Here is a 12612-nt window from a genome sequence, read left to right as displayed (position 1 = left end):
TGTGATGAAGTTTTAAAAGAGGAGTCATTTTAACCTGATCACAAGTAGGGACTAGGAAGAAGTGAACCAACCACTTTTGGCGGTGCTTTGCAGAGTTTCTCTAGATAAATTAAGTCTCAAGATCCCATTTAACCTAAACTGAGCTTCTGACAGCATTAAAAAAGGCTGAGCAAACCAGACTGGCACTTTTTTCTATTTCAATGGTGTGAATATTTAAAAATTGGACCTTGGTTCTGAAACCTCCTCCAAATCTCTCTGACGGGCGTAATCCAGAAACTTGCATTAAAACTCTCCGGAACTTTGCATCCTAGGTTAATCTCATATTGAAATTATTTATATTCATAGCATCTATGAAAGCCATATTTCACCTTTAATACATGTTCTAATGGCCATTAGGGTAAAAAGTTTAGCGGGAGCGGCCAACTAAACTATGGCCTCTGGGCCTAACATGGCTCATGGAGCGGCAAAGAGAGGCTTGCAGCCACCTTCTTCTTTAACGCAGAGATGTGGCCCTGGATACTACAGGACCCAGCATGCAGTACAATACCACGGGGGCATGGATCAGCGTTCACATTGCAGTGTACTCCTGATCAGTACCTAGCCCAAGCTAGGGAAGCTAATGATCCAACCAGCAGACCAAATTCAGTTATGAATCCTGGTCACACATCATGAGGCACCTTGCACATACACTATGAAGTTCAATGCCAGGCATTTTAACTGTTCAGACCTGTAATCTACACAGGTTGCACCTCTAAATTAGAGGAGAGGGTAGATGTAATCAGCTCAATTTTATGCAAAACCAGGTGTGGTCTTTGGTGTCCTGGCAAGTTGCCAATGCATCCTCGGGGGTGTGTGTGGGGGGGAAGTGTCAAAGGTTAGCCACCTCTTGCGCAAAGCATAAGCAACTTTTTATTTCAAGACTTTCAAAACAATTATTTGTGGGGCAAAGAAAACAAGAAGAGAGGCCTCTTCATGGGCGTATCCAAGATGAAGTTCGAAAGCATAAACCTTTCCAATTCTTCCACTTCTTTTATTGAAAAACTGATGACCTGTCCTGTCAAACCCCAAACGTTCAAAAAAGCAGACGTCAGGCCCCACAGCATCGTGAGATATTTTTTAAATCTCATGATTTTTAAAGAAATACATGTTCAGGGTGGATCAAAATCTATTAAAAAAATTAAAGCACGGGTTTTTTTTTATTTAAATCAGATGTTTTGATTTAAATGATTTTTTAATTTTATTTAAATTATAATGTTTTTCATTTAAAAAATAAACCCATTTAAAATGAAATCTGAACTTGATAAAAAATATGTTAAGGCCTAAACTTATAATCTTTTAAAACATTTAAATCAAATATAAATATGCTGAATCTGTGAGTCTCTATCAAAAACTTTGAGTTAAAGTCTGCTTTTCTACATACAAAGTCTGAATCAGGGAGAAAACATCTAATTATAGAGATTAAGCTTTATAAATATGACACAATAGGTCTGCCTAAGTGACTTGAGAGACTATTTTCTCATTTTCAAGAGAGTCAGGCAAGTTGGAACTTAAGCTCCAGTCACTTTCACTTAGGCACATTTGAAAATTTTCCTAGGCTGACCTGAAACAATTAGTTAATCCCTCTGGTTAATAAATCATTTAGTTGTAAATATGAAACATGTTTTGATTAGAGAAGTTTATGTATCCAAAACATGTAAGGTTGTTTTAATAAAAATGAATGTGATATGCGGTTTTGTGTGTTTAATGTAATTCCAGTTAATATCCTAATGCAGCTTGACACAAATCATGTGCAAAAAATAATTATACAGTAAATTTATATCATTCACCATTTTCTAACATACCAAAAATGTACAATTAATAAGACTGTTAATAAAACTATTAAGCTACATAATTGCTTAAATAAATGTATATAGTTATAGTGTACCCTACTAGGTAGGAAAAAAGATGCAATTTTCTTAAACATCTCTGGTATCAAATTTAGTGTAACGACTATTACTTGTAAATCAACATGTTTTAATGGTTATATCAACCAATGAGAATGCAACTTTCTTTAGAAAATAACTGAAGTGCAAATGGAAAAGTTGATTTAAATTAATTATTTAAATTGAGGTTTTCCACTTGGTGGTTTAAATCACCTTGATTTAAAATGAATCCACCCTATACATGTTGGGTTCTTTTTATTTTGAAGAAAAACAATTTCAGAGAGGATGGCCTTGCAAAGCAAAGAACGTGTAACTCCTACAGAACCTAAAATAACATCCAGTTAATGAAGTTTTCCTTGAAGAACACTATTTAATTTTCTTAAATGTCTCTGGTATTAACTCCCTTGTTTGAATTATGTTAATTATTCATGTTTAGTGCAAACAAAGTACAGTTTGAAACCCGTTTTAGCAGCCTGACTAGTTTTAAAACTGTAATAAAAAGCTGCACAATAATGCTGAACTTGAAAGGGAATGAATAACATTTTTTAAAAAGTCTTGTGGGCAAAGTTAAATGTCCATTAATGAAAACCTTTTTCTTAGTATGAACTGAAAAGTCCCCTGTTCTTCAACCATTTAAAAGATACTACTTAACAGAAGTCATGTCCTTGGTGGCAGATATAAGCCACCTACGATAAGCTCATCATACTCCAGTTCCAGGCATCATGCTTAGGATAAGGGCAAAATCTGCCTGGGTGCACTGAGGAAGATGAAGAAGGAGCCTCTTCTTTCTCTTGCACAGCACAGTTCTTTTAAGAGCCTTTCTTAAGAGCTAACTGGAGAGGCCACTCTGTCTCTCTAAAGTTAGGGGCTCAGCTGGGTTAGGGTGAGCCAATGCCCTGGGTACCTGCTAGCAGGCTTTAGTGGAACATTCACTAACTTTTTACAAAAACAGATTTAAAGAGCCTTATACAGGATGCCAGTGTTGCCCTGTTCTCTGAGATCATCCGTAAGTGTTGGCGAAGGGCATAAGGGCTAAGCCCTATTTTCATGAAAACGGCTACAGCTCTTTTAGTGTTCAGGCAGAGCAAACACTGCCTCACCATTTAGGGTTTTAGCCAGAAGACCCTATGCAATAAACTGCACGGGATGGTACTTATTAGACTAGCTTGATAGGATGAAAGGCTTTGTCAGCCCTGAAGATATTGGAATCTGTGATTCCAAGGAGTCTAGTATTCACACCTGTGCCCTGAAGCACTACAACTTCTTGCCTGGAGGATTTATTAGTGAAATGTCTCCACCCTGGGGTAATGTACTGTATACTCTACGCACGCAACAACACACAAACAGATCTATAAAGGCACCCGCTGATCACAGGTTCACTGAGAAACCATGTGCCTTAAGAAAATCCTAGAGTAACAGTAATACTTGGCACTTGTACTGGTTCCGAATGGAAAGTCAACATTTACCAGCAGCTTGCCAACAACACGCAGTGGTGTCAGAGATACAGCAGTATTGCCTTATACTTAGCACAGGAAAGTAATATCTGAGATAACACCAGGTGGGAGCTGTTGGTAAATGCTGTGGGGAGGGAGTTATGGCAACTACTATGTACAGTTCTTTGTATTCTCAAAGGACTGTACAAACCTCAATCAGAAGTCTGGAGAGTCCTGTGGAAACTCACTTTTTGAAGAGTCGTGTTTCCTTTATTTTAATAATTTATTAATGAGGATAATATAGCTTAGTCCTAACTTTTGCAAAAGTACTACACGATATCTCTGCACAGTTAAGTTCTGTGGCCTTGTTAACCAGCCCCCTGAAAATAATGTATTAGCCTTTTCAACCATTTTTAAAACATTAAGACCAGGTCGAAAAGTAGACAGATGACTGAAATGAATATGCTCTATTATCCACAAACCCATACAATCAGTTGTGACCACAGGCACAGTGGGTGATATTCCACATAATTATCATGCACATTCCACTACTGCCACTGTTTTGTCATAACCCCTCAACACCACCCTACAAAACAGAGCCATCACTTGTAAAGAATGGCAACAGTAAATGCAAAAAATCTGAAAGGATAATGAAATTTATACTGACTGGGTTTCAATAGCTGTTGGAAGAAACTATTGTTCTGGAGTTACATAATTTCCTAAAACCATGACATACTTCCCCCCCAGATCAGCAACCTCGGCAATTATTTTAACCCACAGGCAAGAGTTTATTGCTATTGCCCTCAAATCTTATCAATATGGTGTGTAGTATTAAACATATAGAAACAAACAGACATTATATACAGAATCACGCGTACAAACATGAACTCATTGCAGCACATTTTGTTAAAGAGCTACAGATAGAGGCTTTCCAATCAGTTTCACGATATAACAAACTGTATTCTTTAAAATATCTCTCTATATATTATATTTTCTGTGCTCATATACAGTAATTCAAATTTGGGATGAAATGCAGGACGTCCCTTTTGTCCTTTGCTGGGAACGGGAAATGATCCTATATAGAACATTTTGTCAAAAAGCTTGGTCCATTTCTTTTCACATGAAGTTATCAAAATAACTTATTTTATAAAACTCATTTAAGATGAACTTTGTCTTATAAATCCTCACAATTTAATATTGCATGTTGTGCTGTTGATTAAAAGTCTGATTGTTAATCTTGTTTGCAGATCTGAAAATATCAAGGCATTTCTTCCAACAGAGCAACCTTCTAAAGCTAAAGGAACATAGAAAATCAATAAACAGACATTGTATGAGCAATATCTAACTGCTTAGTTAAATTTAAATAAATCAGCAACATGAATGTACTCGCTACTTAAAAGCTTTGTGAAACATGTTTCCAGAAGTTCAAGAATTGGAACCAAAGTACACATGAAAAGCAAAATGGGCAGCATGACTCAACATAAATAAATGTATAAAAATAAAATGGTTGCATGCGCTATGGAGAGATGTGTTGTTTCTGTAGTTGCCACTCATTTACTAAAAACCTGACAGAAGCACCGCTTTTACCACTTGCTAAATGAAATCGTTCAGGCAGGTTCTGATCTTTTAAAAATATAGTTCTTCTTGCAAAGAGAATGTTCATTTACTTCTTTCAACCATTTGAAGTCTTTTCATTCCTCTTTAAATAGAAAATGACTACAAATGCTCACTGTATCTGCAGAGATTGTTAAAAACAATGAATCAATAAAGAACACTTTTCTCTCTCTGTCTTTCAACTGTACCTCTGTCTGGAGAATTTAGTAATGTTGCAGATGAGGAGGAGAGCCGCTTGTTAATGACTGGATCAACATGTTTCGAGAGGTTCATTGTTGAAACAGACCTCCTGTCTGGATCTAAAACAAATGGAGATAATGCTAATTGACAGCCCACATGCAATAATGCAACTTCCTAGCACACTAACGGGAGGATAATATAGGACTAGAGAATTTCTGCTCTATCACTAAAACTTTAAAAATAGAAAGGACTTCTCAGTGGACATTTTACAGATGACTTAAAGACTTGGCACAAGACTATTTCATTTTAATTGCAGGTAAATAAAGTGATACCCTGGATGTTTTTCATTCACTCAAGCTGTGATCCAAGGTTTCAGATGGAAGATCTGAATGGGCAGCTAATAAACAAGATGAGATTTTAATGTTCACTTCACTGCACTTGCAGATAGGTTTTGCTCTAGGCTCAAATGAAATGGAAAATTACAGGGAATCTGTATCATGTTTAATGCTCTGGTCCATCTTTTCAAGACCAGGTTATAAAGCAAGAAAGTCCTTAGCATCACTTGAATCACAGATGCTATTCAGCAGGGTACTGTTGCAAACCAGAAGATCAATATCCAGAACATATAAAAAGAGAAGACACAGTAGAGGAGGAGGAAAGCGAGCACACGAGACAAATGAGGGTGGGCACAAGAGGAATTCAAAGATAAGGCTCAAAGCCAAAGGGTTCTATATAGGTAGCATACTCCATATCAGAGAAAGTGATTTTTCCACCTACACTGTTCAAAGACAAAGCTAGTCAGTCCTAAACTGCATGTGATTTAATGGACAAAGAAAATAAATGCTATGTAGAAGACTAAAAAAAAATTGTAATACACATGCTTTGTATATGACACCAAAGGGCTTTATTTTGCCTTTCTTTATGCTTTGTGGCTTTCAGAATGCAGCATCACACTGCATCAATCTCCTGTTCAAGTGATGCAAAATCAGCATTCCCATCCTGCTAAGAATGTGATAGATATTTCAAGAGTACTGAAAAAGTGATTGTACACAATCCAAAGAGGTTGGCAACAGCAGAAGAAAATGAGAAACTAGGACCAAAAAAAGCAATGTATAGGCATTCTCTGCTCCAAAATATTTTGGGGGGAAATGAGTGCATGAATTAAATCTCTTCCAAGGTAGATTTTTGTTTGGGAAACTGACAATTACTCATAAGAACAGCAGAAACTCAGTTCCACTCTTGCTTAGACTTATGGCCCCAATTCACCAAAGCACTTTAAGCATGAGCACCCATGGGAAAAAAATGGTGCTCAGGCAGCCCCCCTATCAATGCCTCTCCCTCCCTCCAGCGCCTCCTGCCCACTGGCAGGCCTGCCAATCAGCGCCTCCAACTCCGTCCCAGTGCCTATTGCCTGCCACGGATCAGCTGTTTTGCAGCATCAGGAAGTAGGGAGGAGTGAGAGCACAGCACGCTTGGGGGCGGAACTGGGCGGGAAGAGATGGGGCAGGAAGAGGCAGGAAAGGGGTGGGGGTGCAGCAGGGGTGGGAAGAAGCAGGGGAAGGGATGGAGTGGGGTCGGGGCCTGGGCAGAGCCAGGGGGTGCACCCCCGGGCAGATTAGAAACTCGGTGCCTATGAGTTCATCATTAGGCTGCAAAGCACTTAGACCCAGATTTTAAAGGTATTTAGGCGCTTTAATACTGCTGCACCTACAGTGTTGCAATACCTAACCAATTCAGGAGCCTAGGTCTCATTTTCAAAAGGGATCTAGGCACTTAGGAACCAAAATCCCATTGACAGTCAATGAAGTGTTGTTGTAGCCATGTCGGTTCCAGGATACTAGAGAGACAAGGTGGGTGAGGTAATATCTTTTATTGGGCCAACTTCTGTTGGTGAGAGAGAAGCTTTTGAGCTCCACAGACCTGAGAAAGAGCTCGGTGTAGCTCGACAGCTTGTTTCTCTCACCAACAGAAATTGCTCCAATAAAAGATATTACCTCACTCACCCTAAATCCCTTCTGAAAATGAGACTTAGGCTCCAAAATCAGCTAGGTGTTGCAATGCTGAATGTAGTAATGCCTAAATACCTTTAAAAATCTAGGCTTAGTACAGAATGATTTCCAGTTGAAGTCAATGGGAGTTTAACAGGTTCTTAATTGCTTTGCTGAATCAAGGTCTATATGTCCAAATAACCTTGACAATATTGACGTGGACATTTTCTCAGAGATTATCTACGCTTGAGTAATGCTTTCATTATACTGAGTACATCAACATTCGATACTCATGTTACCACTCACATATATGTAAACATAGTTGTTGTGGACAAACTGGTTTTGCATGAAAATCCCCACTAAACATTGGTGTAGGAGTTCCTCATACCAGTGGTGAAGTATAGAGGACAGGCCTTGGAGATGAAAGGCAAAAGGATTTTTTTAAATTTGATTTTTCATCCACTGCCACAGAGCAATTGGTTTTATCTTTTGCTTTATATAATCTCAGCAGGATTCAAAAAGGGCCTAGATGTTCACATGGATAACAAAAATATCCAGAGTTAGAATCGTTCGTGCTAACAGAGATTATTGGAAAAGATAAAACCTCATGTTTCAGAGTTTAAGACACTCTCTAACCACTGGGAATAGGATGAAACCTTCATGGGGGGCAGATTACCCCACATCTGCCTACTGTGGGGTTTCTTGCACCTTCCTCCAAAGCATTTGTTGCTAGTCAGTATTGGAGATAGGATACTGGACTTACTGGGCATTGCATCTGATCTAGTATGGCAATTCTTATGTTCCTTGGTGCCTCTCCAATAGCATTCTCCATGCATGGGTGCAGTGCAGAACTAAGACCTACTACCTTGTTCTGGTCATGTGAGAACACAGTGTATGCCATTACACCAACAGCATACACATGTAGCTGCCAAAGAGGATGTGTAAAGAAAGCATAAGCATTTTAGAGATGAGAAACAACAGCAGAAAGAGCATCTACTCGAGAAAGTCTCTCTTAAATCAGTCCTGCCATCCAGCCCTCATAAATCCATACAGTCCGTAAAGACTAATTTTCAATGGATGCCATTCACTTGGAAGAATTCTGTGTGAATGTCAGTTGCATACAAAACCTGTCAACATAGAATAGGCCAATCACCATTTGTTGGCTAGAGTTGTGATAACATGTTTTAAAACATTATTTGAGCAAAACTGCAGCCAATGCAACTGAAATGCTGCTGAGAAGAGATGCAGAATAAATATAAATCAATATCTTTCACATACGGTATGCAAAAGGTAAAACAAAGCCAAAATAGTGCCCAAAATATGTACTCAAATTAGATCTCATTGAATTCCAGAAGATCATTTTTAAATGGTTAATATTCTTTGTAAAATTTAACCCAAGCCAACATGATACAATCTACTGTACACTGTATACAGTAGTTTAGTGAATTGTGCCAAATCCTTTAAGTCAGCCAGTAATACTTCTCTGTACTTAAACACTGGGAGTTAACAACTGTTCTAGTCTATGTAGTATGACGTTAAGCATGCACTGTCTCTAAATGATGTTGGTTTAGAGGTCATCAGGTAGTTACTAGTCCTATTTCTTGAGGCGCTAGCTACACGTGGAGGAATCAACAAACCACAGTGATTCATGTACCAGGTTTTCTAGCACCACCCAGAGATCTGAAGTGGTGCTCCAGGCCTGCTAAATCGAGAAAGGTGAATGATGATTCAACAAAATAACCTAGGGACAGAATGCAAGACAAATGATTTTTCAAAAGAAAGAAAAATAAAAAGCAAATGAGTTATACAAAGATAAGCAAAGCAAGAAGAGGAACACTTTATGGAAAAGTAACTGTTTATTGAATTTTACAGTATAATAAAATAGATGTAATCCGACTGTTTCTTGTCCTTTTTTGGTGACCAGATTGGTAAACACATTATTCCTTCTAGATAAAAGAATGCAATACTTATTAAAGTGTATGCATTAAAGGAAGAATAGATTTCTAATATATATCCACCATTTTCTGGTGCAAGAATCCATCAAGAACACATCTGAATTCCCTTCTTCAGTTTGAGGTGTACCTTAACAGGGTACATATACATTATTAATCAGTAAATGCAGTTTCATTTAGAGAAGACAGTTATGCGATAGATCTTCAACCTATAACTTGTTACACTTTATGTTTTGCCCACTTCCAATTTCTCAACATCCACCAAACTTCTGTGTTCCTGTTTTGCCAACTAAGGTACTAAATATAATACAGCAGGTTTCAAAGAACGTTTTCCCTTCCTATTTGTATTTTCATCTTAAAATTTTTATTTTACAATTTCCACCAGAAATTCTTAAAATAATTTTCTCTTGCTGTCCTATGGTACCTAACACTTCCATGCAGTAACTTGTGTTTGATTAGTGACACAGCGCATGCACACACACACAAGTGCACACAAACACTAGCAAAGCAGCAGAAGTGAGCAGTTTCAGATATAGATGGAGTTACAGGGTTAGTCAATTCCTCAGTGATGTTTAAACTGTAGCTGAATTTCCCCTTGCTCCCCCTTAGCCAAACACAGAGTTAAAAAACATGCCCATCTTCAAAACAATGCTAGGATCATGAATAAAGAACTTGAACTAATTAGCACTGCATTACCTTCTTCTTTATGGGAACAAAGTATATCATACAGACCGGGAGCTTGGATGAGAAACTGGATCTCCCCCTTTACCTGTATTATTAACGCTGCTGCTTCTATGAATGGGTCCTCCCCAGGACCACCTGTTTTGCTTTTGTTTGGGCTTCTGGCTCCTCTCGATTGTACGGCGTACGACAGCTTCATGTCGTTCCTGCAGCACAACAGGAGAATGTATGAATATGTTTGGATGCTGCTGGGTTTTTAACGAACATTCGCATCACACTGCACGCTGACTTCCACCTGGACAGGTCATCTTGGAGTCAAATGCAAATTGATAGGCAGCGGTTTGTGAGAATTCCACTCAAGGAACTGAGCTAACGTCAAAGCAGGGCTTTATGGTAATTACAAAAATGTAACTGTGAAAACAGGAGGTCTGCTTGAGACCAGTAACAATGCGCATATTATTTGTATAACAGTAGCTCCTAACTGAAACTGGTGCCCTCTTGTGCTAGGCACTGTACATGAGAGAGTCCCTGTTCTGAATTTCTTACAATCTAACTGGATGTCTATGCTGCAACCGGACCTTTGACTGCCGCTCAGGCAGATATACTTCTGCTATCTGTAGTCTAAATTATGCAGCTAAAAATAGCAGTGAAGAGGCAGTGGCATGAACCCCAGTGTTGTCAAGCAACCCAGGGCTTGGGTTCGTTTGTACAGGCTGTGCTGCCGCATCTTCTCTGCTATCTTTAGTCATTCTAGCTAGATAAAAGCTAGCCCAGGAACACCCGTATGAGCTGCAATCACACCTCTGACTGCAGTAGACATACTCTACATGGACAAGACAAGCAAAAGGTGGGAGGGAAAGCAGAAAGGTGCGCTCACTTGCCCACGGGTCACACAGCAAGTAGCTACCAGCTCATTCATCATGCAGTTAAGGGGAAACAAATTTATTATTAAATCTACACTTACTGTAGTCTCCTAGGGTGACCAGATGTCCCGATTTTATAGGGACAGTCCCAATTTTTGGGTTTTTTTCTTATATAGGATCCTATTACCCTCCACCCCCATCCTGATTTTTCACATTTGCTGTCTGGTCACCCTCTCTCTCACATTCCTGACAGTTTCTGAATTAGGCACTTAGTATTTAACTATGGTTACAATGAATCACTAGCAACCTACTATCAATACTACAGGTACCACAATTCGTTTTTCTACAGGGTTTTAAATGTTGATTTTCAGGTCAGTTTTGGCTCTGCTGTGCCTTGCCACAGATGTATGTTAAACATACATATTATTGGACTGGGGAGATCAGTTTTGTAGAGGGACCCATAAAAAGTTGTATCAGTGCAGACACAGCTAAAAAAAAGTTAAGTTAAAAAAGCCTTCCTTTTGCAATGTACCCTACATTAACCTTGACTCACATTCCAACCCTACTGCTAATTTTTAAATGACATATTGGTCAATTTGTTGCTACATCCATCTAGTGGAGAGCAAGTTTCCTGAAAGACTGTATGGAATGTCCTCTTACCTTGTCCTCTTCTATTCTCTGCTTTCGTTTTTCCTCTACTGCAGCTCGTCTTTTCTCTTCTTTTAGCCTCTGTTCTTCTAACTTCTTTTTGCGTTCCTCCAGGTGTTTTTCATAATGCTGCCGTGCCCTCTCTTCTTTTTCTAACCAGACTGATTCTCTTGCAGCTAAAAGAAAAGTAGACATAAAATGTAAATATACTGTACCGTTTAGCATTGTAACACACAGCCTAGGCTGCTCATGACTGGTTGCACTTACCAACTTGTTTTTTAAAAATCATATACATGTCCCAACCAAACTTTATTAAATGCTCACAGTACATTTACCTAGGTTGCACACTAACCTGTGTGCTCATACTTCAATTACTGTATAATATCAACATCAGAATTGGAAATAATGAAACTGAGGTCTCGGAAAATTTAACTAATGCAAATGATTCCATGCCACTTTAAAATTCCTGAACTAATATTCATATTGTGTCCCACACTTAGAGGCAATCACTATTACTGTTTCATACACTGGGCCTCACCGCAGGCAAAAAAGCTATGCTCAGCTGCATTAAGTTGCAAAAGTGAAACTGTAAAACCAACAGGCCTTTGTTTATCTAAAAGCCTCAAATGATAACACTTCACGATAAAGCTACGTTTGACATAAGTTCCATGCAAAACTACGGATCACTCAAGATGTGAGAAGCAAGTTCATGCAATTTAAACATGTGACAAATGTAGACTGAGTTCTGTGTTTCAATAAATGCTGAAACCAGGCTAATTTGGTGTGGTTACAGATTACTTTGTTAGTATTTCCAACAACTCTACTCATGATTCCCTCTAGCAATAAATAATGAAGGTCTGAGACTCAATTCGATAATAATACATGATAATTTTCTGCATCCATTCAATTCTAAAAGAATATTAACCCCAATCACCTGCCCACTGTTTATCTACCTGCAGGATAACAGGAGGGTCAATATAATACTCCAGTATAATAAAGGTGGTTGGCATGGCAGTCTTAGGACCTCATCTAATTCCTACTGACTTCAGTGGGAGCTGGACTGGCCCTTAATGATCAGATCTATGTCAACAGCTACTTGTTATTCTATGAGGTAACAAATTAGCCACCAGAGAATCAGGAACTAAGGTGACCATGCATTAACTTGCTACATATTACTGGTCTTGGAAAGTCCTCAACAGCTTGTTTCAGAAGCGTTCACTGAACCGAATGTGCAATGGAGTTGAACTTAACTCTGCACAATCGACTGCCTGTTCTTATTTGTCCCGTCTAGAATGTAGGCCCAAAATGGGGTCTGCTTTAAACTGTTACAA

The 12612-nt window shown here is 38.7% G+C and overlaps 1 protein-coding gene across 6 annotated transcripts in view; it reads right to left on the bottom strand.

Annotated features, from left to right (window-relative positions):
• The window catches only part of MAP7 (microtubule associated protein 7), a 181578-nt gene that overhangs the window by 34029 nt on the left and 134937 nt on the right, over nucleotides 1–12612 (bottom strand). For all 6 annotated transcript variants that reach the window (XM_039532604.1, XM_039532601.1, XM_039532602.1 and 3 more), the window contains exons 4-6: nucleotides 11294–11457; nucleotides 9859–9976; nucleotides 5158–5268 (exon numbers count right to left, since the gene is read on the bottom strand). In XM_039532604.1, coding sequence (XP_039388538.1) covers nucleotides 5158–5268; nucleotides 9859–9976; nucleotides 11294–11457 — 393 coding nt within the window. The remainder of the gene's footprint in view (nucleotides 1–5157; nucleotides 5269–9858; nucleotides 9977–11293; nucleotides 11458–12612) is intronic.

This window comes from Mauremys reevesii, linkage group 3, assembly GCF_016161935.1.
Source record: "Mauremys reevesii isolate NIE-2019 linkage group 3, ASM1616193v1, whole genome shotgun sequence".
NCBI classification, from domain to species: Eukaryota; Metazoa; Chordata; order Testudines; family Geoemydidae; genus Mauremys; species Mauremys reevesii.
Note: the sequence above shows the minus strand (reverse complement) of the source record. Positions and strands in the feature narration are given on the sequence as shown.